Genomic DNA, 26,521 nt, shown 5'->3' with positions numbered 1-26,521 from the left:
TAACTGAATTTAAACATGCCTGGGATAAACATATATCCATCCTAAGATAAAATACAGAAAATAGTATAAGGGCAGACTAGATGGACCAGGAGGTCTTTTTCTGCCGTCAGACTTCTATGTTTCTATGTTTCTAAGGAATGATGATAAATCTAGAAGGTAGAAGAGTTAAGATCGACACTCTCGAAAAGGCGCAAGAAATATATGAGCAAATAACCAGTCCAGATTTAGAATCAGAAAGTGGGGAAAGACTAGAATCCAGTAAAGAAGATGAAATAGAAATAGACAGGCAAACAGAAAGAAGACAGGAAGAAATAAGACTAGAAGAGAGAGAAGGGGAAAAGGGAAAAGAAGAAGGAACCAAGACTAGATCACAAACAGCAGCAGCGGCGAATAAATAAACAATCAAATAGCAACAAAACAAAACCAAATAAACAAGCAAACGAAACAGAACTAAAAGGGGGAAAAAACCTTTCATTTTATTTAATTAAATGCTATCAGAAATTAATCTCAATAAATATTAATGGTCTTAACAACAACTACAAAAGAAGAAAGGTCTTTTCCAAACTCCTGAGCCAAAAAGCCCAAATAATTTGTCTGCAAGAAGTGCACATCAAATCAGCGCATAAAAAAATATCTAGAATACCCCAAACTGGGAGAACTGTATACATCATTAGATGAGGGGGGAAAAAGAGGGGTGGCCACCTATGTGAAAAAAGAATTAAAACCAAAAGAAATAAAAACAGACCCAAAAGGAAGATATATCATAACCGAAATAGAAATCAAAGGTGAGAAAATATTAATAGTTAATATATATGCCCCAAACCAAAAATTGAAACAATTTTACAAAAAAATACACGAAATCCCACTTCAAATTAACTCTGGAAACATTTAGTTTTATGAAATTACTAATTTTAAATTGTAATTAGATTGGTGGGCATTGGATTTGTTATTGTGTACTGTTTTTTATTATTGTTGTGAGCCGCCCCGAGTTTTCGGAGAGGGGCGTCATATAAATCCAATAAATCTAATCTAATGTAATCTGTATAATAGGAGATTATGATGGGATTGTGGACCCAAACATAGATTACAAGACAGGAAATAAAAGTAAAATAAAAAGATCCACCCTACCGATCACATTTAACAAAATGACAGAAGAACTGGATCTCACAGATATCTGGAGACTAACACACCCAAAAGAAAAACAATTCACTTTTCACTCAGCACCACATAACTCCTTTTCTAGAATAGATATGGCATGGTTAAACAAAGGAATGTATAAAAAAATAAAATCGGTTGGGATAAAACCAAATACGTGGGCTCAACACAACCCGATAAAGATTATTTGGCAAGGAGAAAAAAAAAGAATACAGGAGATGGTCGCTAAACACAAACTTACTCCGAGATGAAAATTATATAGAGATGATCAATAAAGAATTAAAATTATTCCTGGTGGAAAACAAAAAACAAGCCCCCTCAATACAAATACTCTGGGATACTCTAAAAGCATATACAATATTAACAATAGCATACACAGCCAAAAAACAAAAGGAAGAGAAGGAGGAATGCAACCACTATACAAACAAAATCACTAGCTTAGAGAAGAACCTCCAACAAGATCCAACAAACAATCAGACTCTAAAACTTTTGAGGGACACTAAACATGAAATAAACTGTATTGATCAACAAGAATTAATCAGAAATATAAAACAAACAAAACAAAATTATTTCGAAACAGCCAATAAACCAGGAAGATGGCTTTCCCAAAAAATTAAAAAAGCAAAAAGTGATAAACTAGAAGATAAAAATGGAATAACCCAGCATACAGAACAACAGAAAAAAGAAATAATACAGGATTACTACAAAAATCTATATAAGGAAGAATTAATAGAAATCCTGAAAATTACAAGATATATGCTAGAAAACAATACATTACAAATAGATAACCCTGATAAACAAATGTTAAATGATAAAATAACCATACAGAAAATTCAACTAGCCCTAAAAAAACAAAAAAACAAAAAATCTCCAGGTCCAGATGGCCTTCCAGGAGAATTTTATAAAGGGAATAAGGAAACATTTGAACCCATCTTATTAGAAATATATAACGAAATACTAGAACAGGCAAAAATCCCAGACTCATATATAACAGTGATATTGAAAGAAGGTCCAGATAAACAAAAAATAAAGAACTATAGACCAATATCACTGCTGAACGCAGATTACAAGATCTTCATGTCGATTCTAGCAGAAAGAACAAAAAAAAATTTAAAATAAAATTATTAATACGGATCAAAGTGGCCACTTAGACAAATCTCAAACTGTACAAGGACGGTATTGGACATTTTGCAGTATTGCGAAGCGCATCCAGGAGAGCAGGTAGCTCTTGCCTTCCTGGATGCGCAGAAAGCATTCGATAATGTCAATTGGCCATACTTATTAGAATTAATTAAAGAATTAAAACTAGGCAATAAATTTGAAAATATTATTAGAAATATATATACTCCCCAGTCAGCCAGGGCGATAATAAATAGTGACATGACAAATCTATTTCCCATAGAAAAAGGGTACGTCAGGGTTGTCCAATGTCACCTCTTACTACTAAACAAAATAGGAAACAATAAAGAAATAAAAGGAATTAAAATAAAAGATGAATAATATAAGCTGCAAGCATATGCAGACGACATAGTCTTTTTCCTGGAAGACCCTATAAAATCAGGCCCCGAGTTAATCAAAGAAATAGAAGGATTCGGCGAATTTTCAGGACTAAAAATTAATAAGCAAAAGACAATGCTCATGACAAAAAATATGACCCTAGGGCAAATTAAGAAACGTTTTATGCTTAAGACCTTCCACCATTCTTGTAGCCCATCTTTGGACCCAATCAATTTTATCAATATCTTTTTGTAGATGAGGTCTCCAGAACTGAACACAGTATTCCAAATGTGGTCTCACCAGCACTCTATAAAGCGGGATCACAATCTCCCTCTTCCTGCTTGTTATACCTTTAGCTATGCAGCCAAGCATTCTACTCACTTTCCCTACCGCCTGATTGCACTGTTCACCCATTTTGAGACTGTCAGAAATCACTACCCCTAAATCCTTCTCTTCTGACATTTTGCTAACAGAGAACTACCAATACAATACAGTGATCCCTCGATTTTCGCGGTCTCGATCTTCGCGAAACGCTACACCACGGTTTTTCAAAAAATATTAATTAAAAAATACTCCACGGTTTTTTTCCTATACCACGGTTTTTCCCACCCGATGACGTCATACCAAGAGTCACTTCTCTGTCTCTTTCCTGTCATTCTCTTCCTCCCTCTCTCATCTCTTTCTTTCTTTCCTTCTCTCTCTTTCTCTATCTCTCCCCCTCTTGCTCTTGAGCGGCGGGTGGCCGGGCAAAGGGCAGGCGAGCGGTGAGCGGGCGAACGGACAAGCGGCAAGAGGGCGAACGGACGAGCGGCGAGCGGGCGAACGGACGAGCGGTGAGCGGCAGGCGGGCGAACGGACAAGCGGTGAGCGGGCGAACGGACAAGCGGCGGGCGGGCGAACGGACAAGCGGCGGGCGGGCGAACGGACGAGCGGTGAGATGTTTATTTTATTTATTTAGATACTGTAGATGTTTATCTAATATTAGTTGCACTTTCGTCGCTCCCCGGCTCCACCATCTGCGCATGCGTGGCCATGGAAAAAAGGGCGCGCATGCGCAGATGGTGTTTTTACTTCCGCACCACTATACCGTGGAAAATCGATTATCGCGAGAGGTCTTGAAACGTAACCCTCGCGATAATTGAGGGATCATTGTACTCAGATTGAGGATTCCTTTTCCCCCAAGTGCATTATTTTACATTTGGAAACATTAAACTGCAGTTTCCATTGCTATGACCACTTATCTAGTAAAGCTAAATCATTTGCCATATTACAGATGCCTCCAGGAATATCAACCCTATTGCACACTTTAGAATCATCAGCAAATAGGTAAACCTTCCCTACCAAACCTTCCCATAATGTCACTCACAAAAATATTAAAAAGAATAGGACCCAGAACAAACCCTTGTGGTACACCACTTGTAACCAGTCTCTGCTCAGAATACTCGCCATTAACAACAACCCTCTGATAGCTATGTTTCAGCCAGCTGCAATGCAAACCCACTGAACTATCCAGGGATAGTTCCAATCTACACTAATTTATCTATCAGCTCTTTATGTGGAACTGTATCAAAGGCTTTGCTGAAGTCCAGATAGGCAATATCCACGGCACCACCTTCATCCAACACCTTTGTGACATAGTCAAAGAAATGAGATTAGTCTGACATGATTTGCCCTCAGTAAATCCATGCTGGTTTGGGTCCAATAAGTTATTGGTTTTTAGGTGCTGATTTATCCTCTTTTTGAGTAGAGTCTCCATCATTTTAACTATAACTGATGTCAAGCTAACTGGCCTGTAGTTACCAGCTTCTTCTCTACTGCCCTTCTTGTGGATAGGCACAACACTGGCCAATATCCACTCATCAGTTAAAAGGGATTGGTTAAACAAACGGGGGTAGCAATCACAGATCTGAGTCCTCTAAGACAGTGTTTCCCAACCAGTGTGCCACGAGACATGGTCAGGTGTGCCGCGAAGAAGGAAGCTCAGCTTCTGGTCTCGCAACTTTTTGCTGAGAGTGCGAAGAGGAAAAAGTTGTGAGACCGGAAGCTGAGCTTCCTTCTTTGCGCCTTCCAAGTTTTCCAGCAGCTGCAGCGCCCCGCCCGGCTGGAGCTTCCCTGGCGGCGGTAGCAAGTGAGCTTTGGAGCCTGGTGGGAGGGCGGCGGCAGCGGGAGTGTGGCAACAGCGGCACCGGGCAGTAACTGTGGGGCAGCAGCGGGGTGGTCGGCTGCGAGCCAGAACTACAGGACAGAGGCACCGACGGCGGCGGCTGGACATGTTGCTGTACGCCATACATGCTGGCATTGCGTGGCTGGCACTTGCCTGCTGGCTGGACCGGGACAGAGGTTCCAGCCCCACACCTATGCCCAGCGCAATGCCAGCATGTATGGCGTCTAGCAACACGTCCAGCCGCCACCGTCGGTGTCTCCGTTCCAGAGCTCCGCCTCACAGCTGACCACCCCGACGCCCCCCCACGGCTACTGGCCAATGCCGCTGCTGCGGCATGGTGTATGAGAAAGAGAGAGATAGCAAGAGAGAGATAGCAAGAGAGAGAGAGATATCAAGAGAGGGAGAGAGAGAAAGAGAGAGAAAGAGAGAGGGGGAAAGAGAGAGAGAGAAAGCAAAAAAAAAGAGAGAGAAAGAGCGATAGAGAGAGAAAGAGAGCAAGAGAGAGGGGGAAAGAGAAAGAGAGAAAGCAAAAAAGAGAGAGAGAGAGAAAGACAGCAAGAGAGAGAGAGAGAAAGCAAGAGAGAGAGAAAGAGGGGGAAGGAAGGTGAGGGAAAGACATAAAGGGAAGGAAGGAGGGAGAGAGAAAGAGAGCAAAAAAGAGAGGAAGGAAGGGAGAAACAAAGAGGGATGGAGAGAGAGGGAAAGAAAGAGGAAGGAAGTAAGAGAGAGAAAAAGGGAGAGGGAGAGAAATAGAGCGAAAGGGAGGAAGAGATATTTTTTTTGTCCAAACTTTTTGTAGCCCCCTCCCCAATGTTCCCCAGGATTTTGTAAAGGTGAATAATGTGCAGCGGCTCAAAAAAGGTTGGGAAACACTGCTCTAAGAACTCTGGGGTAGATACCATCTGGATCCATTACCACCACTTCAGCCGCCCCGAGTCTACGGAGAGGGGCGGCATACAAATCAAATCAATTCAAATCAAATCAAATAATCAATCGTTATCTAATATTTTCTTTAAACTTCCAGTTTTGGAGCATTCACAACTTCTGAAGCAAACAGTTCCACTGATTAATTGTTTTAACTGTCAGGAAATTTCTCCTTAGTTCTAAGTTGCTTCTCTCCTTGTTTAGTTTCCACCCATTGCTTCTTGTCCTAATCTCATGTGCTTTGGAGAATAGTTTGACTCCCTCTTCTGTGTGGCAGCCCCTGAGATATTAGAAAACTTCCATCACTCCAGATCTGGTACAGACGTCAATTCATGGAGAACAGAGAACTAAAGTAATTCAGTGCTAGATCACACGAGACCAGTAGTGCAAGATCTCAGGCTTCTAATCTCGTGTGATCTCACACCGCAGTAATTTAGGCTTCTTTTCTTTTAAGAACTAAGAACTGCACAAGATCCAGGGCAAAAGTCTTTAAAAACGAGGAGGCCTTCCCACTCTTGGCAAACATTTTGCCCTGGATCTGGTGCAGGCCTTGGTTAGCAGAGAACAGAGGCCTAGAGCATTATCATGCGTGATCACATGAGATCAATAGTGCTAGATTTTTCACTACTGATTGTTGTAATCATAGATTTTTAAGCACTGAAATTTGGAAATAAAATATTGCTGGAGAGTGATGTTTTAAGCCTAAATTATGTGCTGAATAAAATCTTAATTCTTCCTCTATGGAAAGGCAACAAAGTCTAGGCTCAGTAAGCAAGCTGCAGACCATGTATGGACTTGGTATGCAATGTGAAGAAAAACCCATAGAACTTCCACATAAGGGTGCATTACTGACATTCCTTTGCAATCACACAATCTATGGGAAAAGGCAAGGAATGTAGCCTTTGTTTATTACTTAAGGAGAAGCTTGCCTTATAAGGTACAAAAGTAAATAGTTGCTGGAGATGTTGGAGGTTTAAATGTATGTGGCGCTCGCGAATTGGTTATTCTGTACCACATGTCAGAACTGTGAATACACAATAAATAGGAGAGACCTGGATCCATTCAAGGTCATCCTCCCATCGAGAAAACTTTCTCTCTAGTCATTTCATTCTGACGTGACAATTATGGCATGCTGTGCCTTCCCTAGAGGGCAACCCACTGAAGGAGGGCTGCATGCCTTCAACTGATCTCACGTATCTCTCACTACTTTAGGCTCCTTTTTTCTGCAAGTGCAAAGCAACCGAAGGCTGACCACATTGTTGCAAGGTAACATAAGGTTTAGAGAAGGAAAACAATAAAAATAATAATTTTTGGCCTCTGTGTGTCATGTCCAAGGCTCGTAATAGCTCTATAATAGGAAAGTGAACACAAGAACAAGGGGACACAATCTGAAGTTAGTTGGAGGAAAGATCAGAAGCAACGTGAGAAAATATTATTTGACTGAAAGAGTAGTAGATGCTTGGAACAAACTTCCAGCAGACGTGGTTGGTGAATTGAAACATGCCTGGGATAAACATAGATCCATCCTAAGATAAAAATACAGGAAATAGTATAAGGGCAGACTAGATGGACCATGAGGTCTTTTTCTGCCGTCAGTCCTCTATGTTTCTATGTATAAGATGCAAAGACATTTGCGCTCACTTTTTTGGGGTGGTGCTCGGAGAAGTGGGTCTTATTGTCTTGGAAGAATGGGGGGGGGTGATATGTAGGGTGAATGTTGCAACACCTCTGCTGTCATTTACAAGTATGAACGATGTTGGTGGTGCTGCAACCCTCTTATTTCAAAACTGGGTCTCAAGTACTTGGGAGAGAGTTGCCATAACTTGGAATGGTCACTAAGTGAACTGTTGTAACTGGAGGGTTCCCTTTGCGCTTGGATGCTCTGAGTGACACTGCACAAAGCCTTTGTTCTTGAATTGGATTGGGAGAAAACTATTTCATTTTTATAATAAAAATAAATAACTATAATTTGTCTTCTTGAACTCTGATTCGCGACTAGAAAACTCTTACCCAGAAAGACCACGTTCCTGTGGTTTTCCAGCATGACTTCCGAATGCAGCGCTTTCTGGTCAGGATCCAGCTGAGACCATTCCTCCTCAGAGAAAGACACAGCCACCTCCTCGAAGGACACCAGACTCTCCTGAACACGGGGAAAAGAACAGAACGGGAGGATTCACAAGATCCGTTTATCTTCATCATTCATTTAGACAAGAGGATGGAAGGGGAACTTATCACATTTGTAGACAAGACCAAATTGACAGGTATAACAACACTCCCGGATATAAGATGGAGATATAGAAGGATCAACAGATATGGGCCCCATCTGACAAAGCAAAATCAATCGTGAAAAATGTAACCACGTTCATTTAGGAAAGAAAACCCAAATGCATTCGCATAGAAGAGGTGATACCTGCCTTAATAGTAGTAAGTGCAACAGGGATCTTGGAGTCCTAGTGGATAAATACTTAAATATGAGTCAGCAAATAATGTACAGTTGCCACCAAAAACCCCAAAACCCAACAAAATCAGAGGCGGCATTAAGAGGGATAGAATTAAGATGATATGAAGTGTTAGTACCACTTTATAATGCCTTGATAAGACCACACCTGGAATATTGACTCCACTATTTTTTGCCAGATGTAAGAAAGATATTGAGACTCTAGAAATAGTGCAGACAAGAGCAACAAAAATTATTACTGGACCAGAGGTTAAAGCATTGCTGTTTTACCATTAGATTAGATTTATTGGATTTATATGCCGCCCCTCTCCGCAAACTCGGGGCGGCTCACAAGGTAAAAACAATACATAATAACAAATCCAATACCCACCAATCCAATTACAATTTTAAACTAAAAAATTCATAAAAAGCAACCCCAGAATATTAAAAAACATGCATACAATCAATCTAACACCAAAACAACATGGGCAAAGGGGAGAGGTTTCAGTTCCCCCATGCCTGACGGCAGAGGTGGCTTTTAAGGAGTTTGCGAAAGGCAAGGAGGGTGGGGGCAATCCTAATCTCAGGGGGGAGCTGGTTCCAGAGGGTCAGAGCCGCCACAGAGAAGGCTCTTCCCCTGGGTCCCGCCAGACGACATTGTTTAGTTGACGGGACCCGGAGAAGGCCAACTCTGTGGGACCGAACTGGTCGCTGGGATTCGTGCAGCAGAAGGCGGTCCCGGAGATATTCTGGTCCGGTGCCATGAAGGGCTTTATAGGTCATAACCAACACTTTGAATTGTGACCGGAAACTGATCGGCAACCAATGCAGACTGCGGAGTGTTGGAGTGATATGGGCATACTTAGAGAAGCCCATGATTGCTTTCGCAGCTGCATTCTGCACGATCTGAAGTTTCCGAACACTTTTCAAAGGTAGCCCCATGTAGAGAGCATTACAGTAGTCGAGCCTCGAGGTGATGAGGGCATGAGTGACTGTGAGCAATGACTCCCGGTCCAGATAGGGCCACAGGTGGTGCACCAGGCGAACCTGGGCAAACGCCCCCCTTGCAACAGCTGAAAGATGTTTCTCTAATGTGAGCTGTGGATCGAGGAGGACGCCCAAGTTGCGGACCCTCTCTGAGGGGGTCAATAATTCCCCCCCCCCCCAGGGTAATGGATGGACAGATAGAATTGTCCTTGGGAGGCAAGACCCACAGCCACTCCGTCTTGTCTGGATTGAGTTTAAGTTTGTTGACACCCATCCAGGCCCCAATAGCCTCCAGGCACCGGCACATCACTTCCACTGCTTCGTTGACTGGGCTTGGGGTGGAGATGTATAACTGGCTATCATCGGCGTATTGATGATACCTCACCCCATGTCCTTGGATGATCTCGTTGCTGGAATTGGGTGTGTCTACTTTCATGAAAAGAAGGTCCAGGGAGTGACATGATAGCAGTGTTCCAAGAAACAATGGGTGGAAAGTTTTCAAGGAGAGAACCAACCCACAAGTAAAGGGAAATTTCCTGATGGGGAGAACAATTAATCAGTGGAATGACTTGCCTCCAGAAATTGTGGTTGCTCCAAAAGTGGAAGTGTTGATGAAGGAATTGGACAGCTATTTATCTGAAATGTTATAGGGCTTCCTGTCTGAGCAGGGGGGTTGCACTAGAAGACCCCCAAGATCCCTACCAACTGTTATTCTGTTTCATTGTTTCCAAATTACCAAACCAAAGATATGCACCAATTAAACGGTTGTGCATCACAAAAGTTCTACGTTTAGGTGAGAGAATGGGCAGATCTGAAAATTGCTTTCACTGAAGAAATATTTGGAGAAGTTTTATCAAGTTCATTGATCCTGCAAAACCTTCAGTGCCTTTCACTAAAGTAATCCCACTTCTGGATCAACTGATCTATTGCCCTGTCTATCATTGATTGATCTAGTAGTCTGACCCATTGGCTGAAAGGAGGAAAACAAAGAGAAAATTCCATGGGAAAATCATTTCTCAGCCTTTGCAAGGCGGGAATGTTTGATCTCCTAATGAAGGCGCAAATCAGAGGACTGGAAATTATTTTGTATTTGTTTTGTATATATTTATTCCTATTTCTTGAAGGGCTTTTTAAAAATTGCTTCTTTTAAACTCTAAAGTTGGAAGAATACCTAGCAGAAGAAGATAACCAGAGGAAGCTCTGCTGGCTAAAAGGACCTTGAACCTGCTGTTCTGCTCTCCATGTTGTGGGAGAACACAAAAACAATCCGGGCCAAACAAAGGGGGGAAATAGAAGGAGAGAGCACTCTGCACACCCGCTTCACTTCCTGAAAGGAGAATAGAAATTTCATAGCTTTTCCCTTTCTTACTTGATTTGGAGGTTCAACCGCTGTTTGATCTCCGTCACAATAACCAGAAAGATTCATTCTTTGTCTCTCTGTAAGGAATAAATAATTTCAAAATGCATAATTAACAAAATAGGAGGAGAAGAGAGAGAGGTAGGACAGATGGGTCATCGGAGGATCTTCCATTACCTTCTGTGGTGTCCTGACTTGGATCTTCCGAAGGGATCCTCCAGGAAATTGGTTCCTGAGGGGGATTTGATGGATTCCTCTTTCCCTCAGGATCTCTGATCTCCACAGTGCAACACTTCAAACAGGAGGAAGGGAAAAAGAATCAGAATTAATGTACATCACACAACACAAAGCAGATTCCCAGATTCACAACACAACATCAAAGCCCCCAATATCCACCCGCGAGATTGAGTGAAAGAACGGAACAATGTCCTATAAAAATTGGAGAACTGCCACATGTGATGAACGCCAGAGAAGTTTGGGAAGGAGGGGTGAAGTATTCAACCACGTTCTCTACTGTTTTCTGAGCTCCCTAAAGTGTCCCACCTGCAACTGGACCTGCTCCTTCTGCTCCTCCGCCTGGCTCAGGAGGAGGCCTTCTGCCAGGGCCACCGCCTGGGAGCTGGTCTCTGCTCCACACTCCCGCACCCAGCCCTCCATCTTTGGGGGCAGAAGGGACAGGAGATGCTCCAGAACCACCAGGTCCAGCATCTGGGCTTTGGTGTGCTTCTCTGGCCTCAGCCATCGCCTGCACAAGTTGTGGAGTCGGCTGCAAAGTCCTCGGGGACCCTCAGCCTCCGGGTATTGGATGGAGTTCCAGGGCTGAACTTCTGAAGGGAGGATGGATTCTTCCTCCAGGATCTTCTGCCCAGGTCTTATCCAGAGCTTCCCCCCCTTCCCAGGCTGAGCGGCTGCAGGGCCTTTTCCGCTTCCCCCTTTTGCAACAGGTGGGGTCTCCATCCTTTCTCTGTTCTGCAGAGCAACTCCAAAGGGGTCCCAAGACTCTTGTGGGTCTCCAGATGCCTTTTCCTTCACGGGACCATTTCTGGGAACACAGGACGGATCCCTCCAGGTGATCCCGCTCTTTTTTTCTTCCCCCAGGAGAAAATGGGGCCTTTCAAAGACCACAAATGGCTTCCGGTTTCTGTCTCTGAGGTGGAAGGGAAAACAAAGGCCCAGAATGAGAAGGTGGAATTCAGCCCCTGAGCGACCTTCCCCCAACCTGCCCGGAGGCCCAAGAGGCTCATCCCAGCGCAGGGCCCAGGTCCCCCGAGCAGGGCCGGGAAGGAGGCAGCTGCAGAGGCCGCCCCGCTTCTCTCCCCCTCCGGAGACAGGATCGGGCCCTCGGGGAGCCTGGTGTCAATCCCGTCTCCCCCCCTCCCCCCGCTTCTTCCGCTTCCCCTGCAGGGAGAGGGCGGCAGGGGAACATGGGGACCGGGAAGCCCCCCCCCCCTCACCTGGGACACGTCTGGATGTTTTCCCGCCGGGCTCTCGGTCTCACCCGGCACCAGGGTTTAAGGAGAGCGAGTGTGGCGTCCTAGAGCGGCAAGACTCAATGATGTCACTTCCTTCTCAGCCTCCTCGGCAAAGCCCCTGGTGACTGGGGAGTTTCTTTCCCTTGGCAGACATCGCCCCCTGGTGGATTTGGGGCAAAGTGCCCGAATGGGAGGAATGGCGGGAAAGAGAATTCAATCTCAGCTCTGTTTCTTTTGAAGACTTTCAATGTGAAGAGAGTGAATTTAATGGCTGGAGAAGGAAAGTGCACAAAGGTCCCAAACACCCCGTGGTGGCTGAGGGAGGGCGGGCTCTGATTGGTTGCTGGGAGTGGGAAGGGGGCGTGTCCGCTTTCCCCGCCTTTTGTTTCTCTGGGCGCTGTTTGAGATTTACCTCAGGAGGCTCCCGACTGTCTTCTCTGCTGCGAACGTTCATTTATCTTGATATAAAAGGGCAGATTTATATAAACCCGGTGATTTCCAGAGAAAATCTGTGGAGGGAGCTGCAGGTTCGATGTGCCAAAGGTCAGCTGTAAAAATTTCATGACTTCGAGAGGACTCATTATTTCTGTCTCGGGGTAAAATACTCACCCCTCTCCCACTATTTAAAGAGGTTACAATAAATGGACAACATGCTAATGTGAACAAATATACTTCTACTGTTTCTGCTTCTATTCAAAATATGAAGGTTAGAATCTGTCTTCAGAGAGGGGCGGCATGAAGTGTAATATTATATTATTATTATTGCTGTTATTATTATTATTATTATTATTATTATTATTATTATTATTATTGTTATCATCTTTCTATCTATCCTCTGTCACTCACACACAATCTCTCTCTTAGTCTGAAATTTATATAGCCCACCCCCCCAACTTACAAGAGACTCTGGCTCACAAAGCTAAAAATGGATATTTACATGAAAGTATTAGAAAGACATTCAAAACAATAAAAAAACTTTTTAAAAGAAGGAATATTAGGCAAAGTCACTTTTTTCAGTACCATTGAAACTAAATGGCTAAATGTTATAAGTCAAGGACAACTTCCAGTGGGTCACAGGACAAAGGGGCTGCCCCACCTGGAGACTCAGCCATGGGGCAGAGGAGGAGAGTCCCTGAGCTGCCCTGATGAAGAATCCAGGCTTGTTGTCTTCTGGATCCTGGCCAGTTCCCCAGTTTATTTATTTATTGGATTTGTATGCCACCCCTCTCTGTAGACTTGGGGCGGCTAACAACAATGATAAAAACAGCATGTAACAATCCAATACTAAAACAACTAAAAACCCTTATAATAAAACCAAACATACCATACATAAATTGTAGTGGCCTAGGGGGAAGGAATATCTCAACTCCCCCATGCCTGGCGGTATAAGTGAGCCTTGAGTAGTTTACGAAAGACAGGGAGGGTGGGGGCAGTTCTAATCTCCGGGGGGAGTTCGTTCCAGAGAGCCAGGCCCGCCACAGAGAAGGCTCTTCTCCTGGACCCCACCAAACGACATTGTTTAGTCGACGGGACCCGGAGAAGGCAAACTGTGGGACCTTATCGGTCACTGGGATTCGTGCGGTAGCAGGCGGTTCTGGAGGTAATCTGGTCCAATGCCATGTAGGGCTTTAAAGGTCATGACCAACACTTTGAATTGTGACCGGAAACTGATTGGCAGCCAATGCAAGCCACGGAGCATTGAAGAAACATGGGCAAATCTTGGAAGCCCCATGATGGCTCTCGCGGCCGGATTCTGCATGATCTGAAGTTTCCGAACACTTTTCAAAGGTAGACCCATGTAGAGAGCATTGCAGTAATCGAACCTCGAGGTAATGAGGGCATGAGCGACTGTGAGCAATGACTCCCTGTCCAAATAGGGCCGCAACTGGTGCACCAGGCGAACGCCCTCCTCGCCATAGCAGAAAGATGGTGTTCCAATGTTAGCTGTGCATCGAGGAGGACGCCCAAGTTGCGGACCCTCTCTGAGGGGGTCAATAATTCCCCCCCCCGGTAATGGACAGACAGATGGAATTGTCTTTGGGAGGCTAAACCCACAGCCACTCTGTCTTGTCTGGGTTGAGTTTGAGTTCCAGCCCCGAACAGCCTCCAGGCACCAGCACATCACTTCCACCGCTTCACTGATTGGACATGGGGTGGAGATGTAGAGCTGGGTATCATCTGCGTACTGATGATACCTCACCCCATGCCCTTGCATGATCTCACCCAGCAGTTTCATGTAGATATTAAATAGCAGGGGGGAGAGAACCGACCCCTGAGTTACCACACAAGGGAGCGACATAGGAATCCTCAATCTGAGTATTTTATTGGCAGTTCTGTGTTAGCAAAAACTTCAGAAGAGAAGGATTTAGGGGTAGTGATTTCTGACCGCATAGCTAGAGGTATAACAAGCAGGAAGAGGGAGATTATGATCCCGCTATATAGAGTGCTGGTGACACCACATTTCGGATACTGTGTTCAGTTCTGGAGACCTCACCTACAAAAAGATATTAACAAAATTGAACGGCTCCAAAGACGGGCTACAAGAATGGTGGAAGGTATTAAGCATAAAACATATCAGGAAAGACTTAATGAACTCAATCTGTATAGTCTGGAGGACAGAAGGAAAAGGGGGGACATGATCGAAACATTTAAATATGTTAAAGGGTTAAATAAGGTCCAGGAGGGAAGTGTTTTTAATAGGAAAGTGAACACAAGAACAAGGGGACACAATCTGAAATTAGTTGGGGGAAAGAGCAAAAGGAACATGAGAAAATATTATTTTACTGAAAGAGTAGTAGATCCTTGGAACAAACGTCCAGCAGACGTGGTAGATAAATCCACAGTAACTGAATTTAAACATGCCTGGGATAAACATATATCTATTCTAAGATAAAATACAGAAAATAGTATAAGGGCAGACTAGATGGACCATGAGGTCTTTTTCTGCTGTCAGACTTCTATGTTTCTATGATAAAACCCTGTCCCGGGCCCGCCAGAGATCCATCAGTGCAACCATGCTGTAGCCGGGCCTGATTCCTGACTGTTGAGGGCCTGTTGACGGCTTCTTCCAAGGATTGCTGGAGCTGGAGCGCCACCACCTTCTCAACAACCTTCCCCATGAAGGGAAAGCTGGAGACTGGGCGATAGTTGTTGAGAATAACTGGGTCCAGGGAAGGCTTCTTGAGGGGGTGCACAGTGCCTCCTTGTAGGGGTCCGGAAAGGACCCCCTCCCCAAAGAAGCGTTGACAATCTCCTGGACCAGGCTCAGTGTCACCTCCCTGCTGGCCGAAACCAGCCAGGAGGGACACGGATCCAGCAAGCAGGTGGTGGAACTCACAGCTCCAATGGCCTTGTCCACTTCATCAGGTGTCACCAGATCAAACTCTTCCCAGACAGGTGGTCAGTCAACTCTGTTTTCCAATTGGAGTCGAGGTCCGCTCGGATCCGAGCGATTTTATCAGCGAAAAACGTGTTAAAATCCGCGGCACTATTCTGTAAGGGCTCCCCAACTCCCCCCTGGTTAAGAAGGGAGCGGGACTTGGGTCCAATGAAGTCTTATTAGGATTATTTCAGGGATCCTCAATCTCTTGTTGTTGTTGCTCTTGTTTTTATGAGTTTTTTTAAATGGAAAGAAGTTGGAAGGGACCTTGGAGGTCATCTAGTGCAACCCACTGCTCAATCTGAGATGCGAAGAGGGAGACGTTGGGTGTCAGAATGGGGCAGGAGGCTCGAGTTGTGGAGCAGAGAAATGGTTGAGTGAGTGAAGGGGGAGACTCAGGTGTCCCCGAAAGGCCCCCCAGGAGTGCTTGGGGAGAATCATGCGGGCAACCATTTGGACCTTCAAAATGGGCTTGAGGGGAAGTAGAGCGGGAGGGGGGTTCTTAGCAAGAGAAAGTCCAGGCTGCCATTCCCATCCCCCGCAACTTGCCACCTTCTGCCTCCATTTTTCAGAGTTTGGACCAAGTTGGTTACTCCAGATGCCACCTGGGACTGACCATGTCCAGAGCCCTGGCAACTCTTTGATTGCAGAATGCAACAAGCCTTTGCCAGGGCCATGCCAAGGCGCTTACTGAGGGGGATTTGGGGGAATGCAGAGGGAGACCCACCTCACCCACAAACCAGGCTCTGCCTGCAGCTGGGCGACCTCATTCCAGCCATTCTTGGTGAAGGAGGTGGGGAGGGGTCGAAGTCCCCAGCTTGCCTGGGATGGGGGGCAGCAGGGAGTGTGGAAGGAATGGGGGGGGGGATCTTGGGGAAAGTGAGTGAGGGCAGATGGAGGCTGATATCAGGCAGATCCCAAGATCACCAGAGAGGTTTGGACGGGATCCCTCTTGATCTCCTCCTTCACCAAATTCTCTAAGTGGTACAATTGTTAGATGGATTAATGGGGGACGGGTGGGGGTGTCTGGGTGAGCCCCCCAAGAGGGTCCTTAAAATGTCCGTTCCATCTTAGAGTACTTTGCTAACAGTGTTGCTCTCTGTTGAGGGACTGTTTTAATAACTGTTAATTCTATAATGCTGAAGAACATTCAATTGGTTAGTTGTAAATTAAAGCTAGGATCTAATCTGTTGCCATCTAGACAAATAATTCCAGTGTGGGTTTTGTTTTGTTTTTCAGAATAAGCCCATTTGCATCTGGGAGCATTAAAAAATCCTTGTGGACCAGCTATAAAAAGGCAATGGTTTTACAAAGTGAAATTGTGACTTTGAGGAAGAAATGCAAATTCTGGACGCGAAAAAATATTTCAGCAAGAAAATGGATGGAGCATTTTTTAATGTGGAAATTGAAAACTTTCCATTTGACATTTTATTGAAAACAACTGCTATACATTATTTTTAGTAGTTGATACAGCTTTTCATGCTTCTGAGGTTGCTAAAATGAGGACAGATTGCTGGGGACAATAAGCTGACTTTGTACACGGCTCAGAGGTAAAGTGGTAAAGCATTGTGGAGTAGTATATAAATCTAAGTGGAATTGCTATTTTTACATAGTTTCTTCCGAGAGTGGATCCTTATATGAGAAGATAGATGACCATTCTGAGCAAAGGTCTTTCCACACTCCATGCATTTATACGGCTTCTCCCCTGTGTGAATCCTGTTATGGGAAGTAAGTACACTGCTCTGAGCAAATGTCTTTCCACAGTCCATGCATTTATATGACTTCTCCCCAGTGTGGATCTTCTTATGGGAAGTAAGTGCACTGTTATGAGCAAAGGTCTTCCCACACTCCATGCATTTATACGGCGTCTCCCCTGTGTGGATCTTCTTATGGGAAGTAAGCACACTGCTATGAGCAAAGGTCTTTCCACACTCCATGCATTTATACGGCTTCTCCCCTGTGTGGATCTTCTTATGGGAAGTAAGCACACTGCTATGAGCAAAGGTCTTTCCACACTCCATGCATTTATACGGCTTCTCCCCTGTGTGGATCCTCCTATGATAAGTAAGTGCACTGCTATCAGCAAACTTCTTTCCACACTCCATGCATTTATACGGTGTCTCCCCTGTGTGGATCCTCCTATGAGTAGTAAGTGCACTTCTACGAGCAAAGGTCTTTCCACACTCCATGCATTTATACGGCTTCTCCCCAGTGTGGATCCTTTTGTGGCAAATAAGATAACTTCTTTTAGCAAAGGTCTTTCCACACTCCATGCATTTATACGGCTTATCCCCTGTGTGGATCCTTTTATGGGAAGTAAGATCATTGCTCTGAGCAAAGGACCTTCCACACTCCATGCATTTATACGGCTTCTCCCCTGTGTGGATCCTCCTATGAGAAGTAAGTGCACTGCTATGAGCCAAGGTCTTTCCACACTCCATGCATTTATACGGCGTCTCCCCTGTGTGGATCCTCCTATGAGAAGTAAGTGCACTGCTATGAGCAAAGGTCTTTCCACACTCCCCGCATTTATATGGCGTCTCCCCTGTGTGGATCCTCCTATGAGAAGTAAATCCACTGCTATGAGCAAAGGTCTTTCCACACTCCATGCATTTATACGGCTTCTCCCCTGTGTGGATCTTCTCATGGGAAGTAAGTGCACTGCTCTGAGCAAAGGTCTTTCCACACTCCATGCATTTATACGGCATCTCCCCTGTGTGGATCCTCCTATGATAAGTAAGTGCACTGCTCTGAGCAAAGGTCTTTCCACACTCCATGCATTTATATGGCTTCTCCCCTGTGTGGATCCTCCTATGATAAGTAAGTGCATTGCTTCGAGCAAAAGTCTTTCCACACTCCATGCATTTATACGGCTTCTCCCCTGTGTGGATCCTTTTATGGGAAGTAAGATCATTGCTCTGAACAAAGGACCTTCCACACTCCATGCATTTATACGGCTTCTCCCCTGTGTGGATCCTCTTATGGGAAATAAATGCATTGCTTTGAGCAAAGGTCTTTCCACACTCTCTGCATTTATATGGCTTCTCACCTGTGTGGACCCTATTATGGGAAGTAAGTGCACTGCTATGAGCAAAGGTCTTTCCACACTCCAAGCATTTATACGGCTTTTCCGCTCTGTGGATCCTCTTATGAGAAGTAAGTGCACTGCTACAATCAAAGGTCTCTCCACACTCCAAGCATTTATACGGATTCTCCCGTGTGTGGATCCTCTTATGGGAAATAAGTTGACTTCTTTGAGCAAAGGTTTTTCCACACTCCAAGCATTTATACGGCGTCTCCCCTGTGTGGATCCTTTCGTGGATATTAAGTTTCCACGTTCTGCTAAAACATTTTCCACATTTCAAACATTTATATGGCTCCCCTTTTCTATCAATCGTCCCATTGTAATTTTGTCCATTGTGTCTTCTTATAGCATCTTTTCTTGTGTTTTGGGTGACATAGGTTTCATTTACTTGTATTTTAGCTTTAACTAGCTTCACACATTTTCCAATATATTTTTTCTTCATTTTCTCTTGTCGGGCAAGAATGTTTTGCATCGGAGCATCAGTGGAAGATGAGCTTTCCTGATTCCAATTCTTTGACTGGTTTCTCTCAGGGCTTTTGAATTCCATTTGAATTCCAAACTTCTCCATTCCATCTTTAGCATTGATCAGTTGGAACAGTTCACAGGGATCTTGATTCTGCTGCCAGTTATGACCTTCAGAGCAAAAGGGAAATGAAAATGATGACAAAGTTAGAGAAAACCATTAAAATGTAGAAAGTCACATGAATTTCCTTCTGAATTTGTCCAAAATTCCATTAGGTTGTATGTTTGCATAATAATAATAATAATAATAATAATAATAATAATAATAATACAGTGGTACCTCAAGATACGAACCCCTCGTCTTACGAACAACTCGTGATACGAACCTGGGGTTCAGCAAAATTTTGCCTCTTCTTACGAACTTTTTTCGAGTTACGAACCTGCGTTCGGAGAGAGCTGGGAAGCCGCGCGGCTGTTTTAAAAGGTAACAGCCGGGCGGCGGGGCTTCCCAGAGGCCTCCCGAACGCCGGTTCGTAATTCGAACAAAGTTCGTAAGAAGAGGCAAAATTTGGCTGAACCCCGGGTTCGGTTCGGGAGGTTCCTGGGAAGCCCCCCAGGCCGGCTGTGACCTTTTAAAACACCCGCGCCGCTTCGCGGCTGTCTCCCAAAGCCGAACGCGGAAGTTCGGCTTTGCCGTTCGGCTTAAGGAGACAGCTGCGAAGCGGCGCGGCTCTTTTAAAAGGTCGCAGCCGGCCTGGGGGGCTTGCCAGCACCCCCCCGAACCCGGGTTCGGGGTTTGGGGGGGTGCTGGCAAGCCCCCCAGGCCGGCTGCGACCTTTTAAAACACCTGCGCCGCTTCCCATCTGTCTCCTGAAGCCGAACGCGGAACTTTGGCTTTGCCGTTCGGCTTCAGGAGACAGATGGGAAGCGGCACGGGTGTTTTAAAAGGTCGCAGCCGGCCTGGAGGGCTTGCCAGAACCACCCCAAACCCCGAACCCGGGTTTGGGGGGGTGCTGGCAAGCCTCCCAGGCCGGCTGCGACCTTTTAAAAGAGCCGCGCCGCTTCGCAGCTGTCTCCTGAAGCCAAACGGCAAAGCCGAACTTCCGCGTTCGGCTTCAGGAGACAGCTGCGAAGCGGCGCGGGTGTTTTAAAAGGTCGCAGCCGGCCTGGGGGGCTTGCCAGCACCCCCCCGAACCCCGAACCCGGGTTCGGGGGGGGTGCTGGGAAGCCCCCCAGGCCGGCTGTCACCTTTTAAAACAGCCGGAAAGCCGTTTTTATGCGGGTTTTTTTTTTGGTTGCACGGATTAATTGACTTTACATTGTTTCCTATGGGAAACAATGTTTCGTCTTACGAACTTTTCGTCTTACGAACCTCCTCCTTGCACCAATTAAGTTCGTATCATGAGGTATTACTGTAATAATAATAATAATAATAATAATAATTAATAATTTATTAGTTTTGTAAAAGGCGAAAGATTTATACGATTTATAGCATTGCTTCCAGCTGTACGGATTCAGCTCCAGTGATCTTAGAAGCCGATGTCTTAGAAGAACTTGAACGATTAAAGATAAATAAGGCAATGGGTCCAGATGGCATCCACCCCAGAGTTCTTAAAGAACTCAGATCTGTCATTGCTGCCCCCCTGACTGATTTGTTTAACCAATTTCTGTTAACAGGAGATGTTCCTGAGGATTGGAGAATGGCCAGTGTTGTGCCTATCCACAAGAAGGGCAGTAGAGAAGAAGCTGGTAACTACAGGCCAGTTAGCTTGACATCAGTTGTAGTTAAAATGATGGAGACTCTACTCAAAAAGAGGATAAATCAGCACCTAAAAAACAATAACTTATTGGACCCAAATCAGCATGGCTTTACTGAAGGCAAATCATGTCAGACTAATCTCATTGATTTCTTTGACTATGTCACAAAGGTGTTGGATCAAGGTGGTGCCGTGGATATTGCCTATCTGGACTTCAGCAAAGCCTTTGATACGGTTCCACATAAAGAGCTGATGATTAAATTAGTGAAGATTGAACTTAATCCCTGGATAGTTCAGTGGATTTCAAGCTGGCTGAAGCATAGACATCAGAGAGTTATTGTTAATGGCAAGTATTCTGAGCAGAGATAGGTTACAAGCGGTGTGCCACAAGGGTCTGTTCTGGGTCCTATTCTTTTTAATATGTTTGTGAGTGACATAGGGGAAGGTCTGGTAGGGAAGGTTTGCCTATTTGCCGATGACTCTAAAGTGTGCAATAGGGTTGATATTCCTGGAGGGGTCAGTAATATGGTAAATGATTTAGCTTTACTAGATAAATGGTCAAAGCAATGGAAACTGCAGTTTAATGTTTCCAAATGTAAAATAATGCACATGGAGAAAAGGAATCCTCAATCTGAGTATTGCATTGGCAGTTCTATGTTAGCAAAAACTTCAGAAGAGAAGGATTTAGGGGTAGTGATTTCTGACAGTCTCAAAATGGGTGAGCAGTGTGGTCAGGCGGTAGGAAAGGCAAGTAGGATGCTTGGCTGCATAGCTAGAGGTATAACAAGCAGGAAGAGGGAGATTGTGATCCCCTTATACAGAGCGCTGGTGAGACCACATTTGGAGTACTGTGTTCAGTTCTGGAGACCTCACCTACAAAAAGATATTGACAAAATTGAACGGGTCCAAAGACGGGCTACAATGGTGGAAGGTCTTAAGTATAAAACGTATCAGGAACGACTAAATGAACTCAATCTGTATAGTCTGGAAGACAGAAGGAAAAGGGGGGACATGATCGAAACATTTAAATATGTTAAAGGGTTAAATAGGGTTCAGGAGGGAAGTGTTTTTAATAGGAAAGTGAACACAAGAACAAGGGGACACAATCTGAAGTTAGTTGGGGGAAAGATCAAAGGCAACATGAGAAAATATTATTTTACTGAAAGAGTAGTAGATCCTTGGAACAAACTTCCAGCAGACGTGGTTGGTAAATCCACAGTTACCGAATTTAAACATGCCTGGGATAAACATATATCCATTGTAAGATAAAATACAGGAAATAGTATAAGGGCAGACTAGATGGACCATGAGGTCTTTTTCTGCCGTCAGTCTTCTATGTTTCTATGTTTCTATGATCTGAAGAGAAACCAGACGAAGAGGTCTTCCCTCTCTTGGCCAACATTTTGCCCTGCATCTTGTGCAGGCCTTGGATAGCCGGGAACAGAGTCCTAGAGCATTATAGTGCGATATCACGTGAGATCAATAGTGCTACATTTTCTACTACTGACTTCACATATCTCTCAATACTTTAGTCTTCTTCTTTCTGCAAATGCACCCAAGTAGGCAAAGGAACCGATGGAAAGTTCTGTTCTCACACAAGTTTGAAGGTTTGAGACCAAAGACAACACACTCCTCCCACATGACCTCCAGGGGACACACAAAAGCACACCTCGTTCTTTTCAACCCCCGTACATATAAGTTCAAATAGAAATGGAAAAATGCAGATATGAAATGGCACATAAATCATCTAAGCAGAGACATTGACTCTTTCTTTCCTTGGAGCACCAGAAGGCCAGATCCTTTCCTTCTCCCGCTCAGGAGACGATGTCTCATAATATTGGTTTTTTAAATAAAAAACTAACTATAATCTTCCTTCTTGAACTCTGATTGGTGTCATACTCTTACCCAGAAAGACCACGTTCCTATGGTTTTCCAGCATGACTTCCGAATGCAGCGCTTTCTGGTCAGGATCCAGCTGAGACCATTCCTCCTCAGAGAAAGGCACAGCCACCTCCTCGAAGGACACAGGACTCTCCTGAACATGGGGAAAAGAACAGAACAGGAGGATTCATAACATCTGTTTATCTTCATCATTCATTTAGACGAGGATAGAAGGGGAACTCATCACATTTGTAGACAAGACAAATCGACAGGTATAACAACACTCCCGGATATAAGATCGAGATATAGAAGGATCAATAGATATTGGCCCCATCTGACAAAGGAAAATCAACAGTGAAAAATGTAACCATGTTCATTTAGGAAAGAAAACCCAAATGCATTCGCATAGAAGAGGTGATACCTGGCTTAATAGTAGTAAGTGCAACAGGGATCTTGGAATCCTAGTGGACAAACACTTAAATATGAGTCAGCAAATAATGTACAGTTGCCACCAAAAACCCCAAAACCCAACAAAATCAGAGGCGGCATTAAGAGGGATAGAATCAAAATGACCTGAAGTGTTAGTACCACTTTATAATGCGGGACTTCCGGGTGGAGCTCGATCACGCCGGAGGTGCGGAAGCCAAGCTCCGGCTCCGTGGCCTTCGTTCCACCCTGTAGGACGCCACATTGCGTTGTGCCGACACCCGGACGGGGTCGGCCTAGGACCGGGGGTCTCCTGGACGCCCCGGGACGGATCGCCGCGACCCCAGGGGTTAGGGACAGCCCCGCAGCTACAGGAATGGAGAGCTGCAACCAGACGGCCGTCTGGGCGCAGCCATAGCAATCGCCGAAAGCGGAAGTTAAAGAAAGATCAAGAAGTCTACGAGCCAGCAGATCGGCAGATAAGGGAGATCTACAGCACCACACGGAATCTTTCGGATCGGAGGAATTTTTTTTTCAGAAAAAGAAGAGATTTCGAAGGCGAACACAGGCAGAGGAAGAATAAACAAATTGTAAGTCATATCCATACGCGGAGGAGAAGCCTAGCCGGAACTACTTGCCTTTGTTAAATTCAATAGTATAATCCTTTTCTTTTACAATTTTTTTTTACAATCTTAAGATAGTGTGGTGCCTTTGTTGTTTATTCCTCACTATTGTTTTTCCTTTAAAATCATATTTTTACCTGGCAATTAAAGACTGATTTGACAGCTACCTGATTAGATAAAGTAAAAATGTTTAAATGAATTGAATATACGACCATATGGATTAAACTGAAATCACCTTTTTATAATGGAATTTTATTGAGATCATAATTGCCTGGAGTAAATTTTCGACGGTATATTTTATTTTTATATTTTTATAATTTTTTTCGATTGCATTTTTTTTTCCCTATGGACTAAGTGGGACTATTGTTCTTTCAACACGAATTTGGAGGCGTAAGGATATCTTTTGTGTTTGTTTCTTCTTTCTTAGTTTTTCTTTTTTAATCCTTTTTTATACAATAAGAAGATACTTATTTTAATTGGATATTATACTGGATATTACATTGGACATTTGCTTGGAGTATTTTTCTTTTTTTAAGAGATTTTTATCAAAGCATAACTTATATTTGGCACTTTTGGACAACAGTATTTTTTTTGCTGCCTTTTTTCCTTTTTGGAGCTTTCCTTTAGACTTTTTAGATCTTTATTTTTTTTTACATATATTCTTTTATATTTTTCTCTTTCTTTACTCTTCTAAAGAAACTCCTTCCAGTTTTTTTCTTTTTTCCCATCACTTTCTTCTCTTTAAAGAAATCTCTCTACCTTCTTATCTTCCTTTTTCCTTTTTCTTTTTCCTCCCTCTCCCTCTCCCTTTTCTATCTTTTATCTTTATTAATTTTTCCCTCCCTCAAAATCATATTTATATCTTTTCTCTTTTTCAGTATTAAATAGCCATGTGCTAGAACATTGGTTTCTTCCTTTCCCCCACCTGATCCCTCCTTTAAGGAGTCTAGAAATTCACTGAAATATTTCTCTACCTTTCCCCCCCTTTTGTTCTTTTTCCTCGTTTTCCTTTTTAATTAACCCAAATAATTAATTATAGCAGTAATTGAATTGAATTGTTATATTTAATTTCTTTCTTTTCTTTTTTTTTCTTTGTTCCATTTTCCTATCAAGAATATATAAGATTTAGACTAAAATAATTTTTAAAATAAAATAATAACAGTGAGTTTGGATTATGAAAGGTTCCCACAGGGCACAGAGTGTGACTTCAGTGACTACAATAACAACGCGCAAGCAACCAACTACTCCCGCCTCAACCCCTACACCCAGGGTCTCCCCAACTTCATCACCGTTACAACAAAGGACCATACCCACAATGTTGGCCAAAGAGAAAGAAAAAGACAAGCCTACGATGGATCCTAGTTTCCAGATTATTCAAGAAGCACTAGCAGACATCAAGGCACTACAAACCCAGGCAAAAACTCAAAGTGTCACAAACAAAGAAGAAATGAAAACTTACCTACAAGAACTGAGGCAAGAGATGAAGGAGATGAAAGACGAAATTAAAAAAGAAATTGCGGAACTTAAAACTGAATTAACTGAAGTAAAAGGGAATGTTGTCGAAATGGACGGAAATATAAAAGTCATGCAACAAAAACTACAAGAAAGCGAAAAGAGAATACAAGTGACAGAAGAAAAAATCCAAGAGGCGGGACAGAGAGTAGAAGAATATGAAGACCGTAACTATGCAGCCCGTAGAGACTTCGATATAGCAATAACCAATCTAGAACTCCACTCCGCACAACATGGTTTGAGGTTCCAAAATATTGAAGAAGAAAGAGATGAAGATTTGCCTTCAAAAATGGCAGAAGTCATGGGAGCTATTTTGCAGTTAGACCCAACAGACCTGGTAAAAGAAATCGACGAAGTCTACCGAGTCCAGACTGGCTATGTAAGGCACCATAACTTACCCAGAGAAGTCCACATTAAGTTCACAAGAACAATCGTCAAAGACGAGATACTGAGATACACAAAAAACAAGTCCTATCAACGCGATGGGAAAGAAATCACGATTCTGAAACAAGTTCCGAGGAGAGTCCGAGAGAGTAGAAGACAATATTATTTTCTTACAAGTATTTTAATCAGAAAGAACATTGTTTTCAGATGGCTGATACCAGAAGGGTTGACTCTAACATGGCAATCAACGAGAGTGAAAATAGAAAGTGTAGAACAAGCAAGATCTTTCCTAGCACGCAGTGGACTGGACAACACCGCTCAAATTCAGATTCAACCAAAGCCTAGCGATGACATGATGGGGGCCACAGGTGGCGGAGGGGAAGAAGCATTGGTGGTGAAGCAGAAACAACTACAGATTTCACAGGACTTAATTTTGGATACTCGACTCCGAGAACCAAAAGAAGCTAAAAGGTACTACAAATAAAGATGACACATGATTTGAAAATATTTTCAGTCAATGTAAATGGATTGAACAACCCAAGGAAGAGAAACCAAGTATTAACTAAACTTACGAAACAAAAAGCCCAGATAAATATTCTACAAGAAGTTCATATCAAAAAATCAAAAAGAAGTCTCCTCAAAAATTCAAAACTGGGAAAATTATACACCAGCTTGGCTAATCAAAAGAAAAGAGGTGTAGCAATGTATATTGATGAACTAATTGAATCAAAAGAAATATATAACGATGGGGATGGAAGGATTTTGATAGTACAATTAGATTTAGAAACAAAACCACTAACAATTGTCTCAATTTATGCACCAAATGATAATCAAAAACAATTCTATAAAGATTTACATGAAAAAATTAATGAGTTATCAATTGAAAATATGATAATAATAGGAGATTTTAATGCAATCTCAGATGACCATATGGATTATAATAAGAAAAGAAAAGAAAAAAAAGGTAATTCTACCGGCCTCATTTTGGAAAATGAGTTCAGAATTATTATTAAAAGATG

The 26,521-nt window shown here is 43.5% G+C and overlaps 2 protein-coding genes across 2 annotated transcripts in view; both read right to left on the bottom strand.

Moving 5' to 3' along the window:
- Positions 1-12,315, bottom strand: part of LOC139162872 (zinc finger protein 493-like) — a 54,623-nt gene extending 42,308 nt beyond the window's left edge. The window contains exons 1-4 of the mRNA XM_070743743.1: positions 11,065-12,315; positions 10,699-10,813; positions 10,534-10,601; positions 7,751-7,880 (exon numbers count right to left, since the gene is read on the bottom strand). Of these exons, the coding sequence (XP_070599844.1) occupies positions 7,751-7,880; positions 10,534-10,601; positions 10,699-10,813; positions 11,065-11,478 (727 nt within the window). The 5' untranslated portion in view covers positions 11,479-12,315. The remainder of the gene's footprint in view (positions 1-7,750; positions 7,881-10,533; positions 10,602-10,698; positions 10,814-11,064) is intronic.
- Positions 12,316-16,750: 4,435 nt separating this feature from the next.
- The window catches only part of LOC139158434 (uncharacterized), a 73,512-nt gene continuing 63,741 nt past the window's right edge, over positions 16,751-26,521 (bottom strand). The window contains 2 exon segments of the mRNA XM_070735741.1: positions 16,751-19,090; positions 22,582-22,711. Coding sequence (XP_070591842.1) covers positions 16,959-19,090; positions 22,582-22,711 — 2,262 coding nt within the window. The 3' untranslated portion in view covers positions 16,751-16,958.

The sequence above is a fragment of the Erythrolamprus reginae genome, chromosome 2 (genome assembly GCF_031021105.1).
Source record: "Erythrolamprus reginae isolate rEryReg1 chromosome 2, rEryReg1.hap1, whole genome shotgun sequence".
Lineage (NCBI taxonomy): Eukaryota > Metazoa > Chordata > Lepidosauria > Squamata > Dipsadidae > Erythrolamprus > Erythrolamprus reginae.
This window is presented reverse-complemented; position numbering and strand designations above follow the sequence as displayed.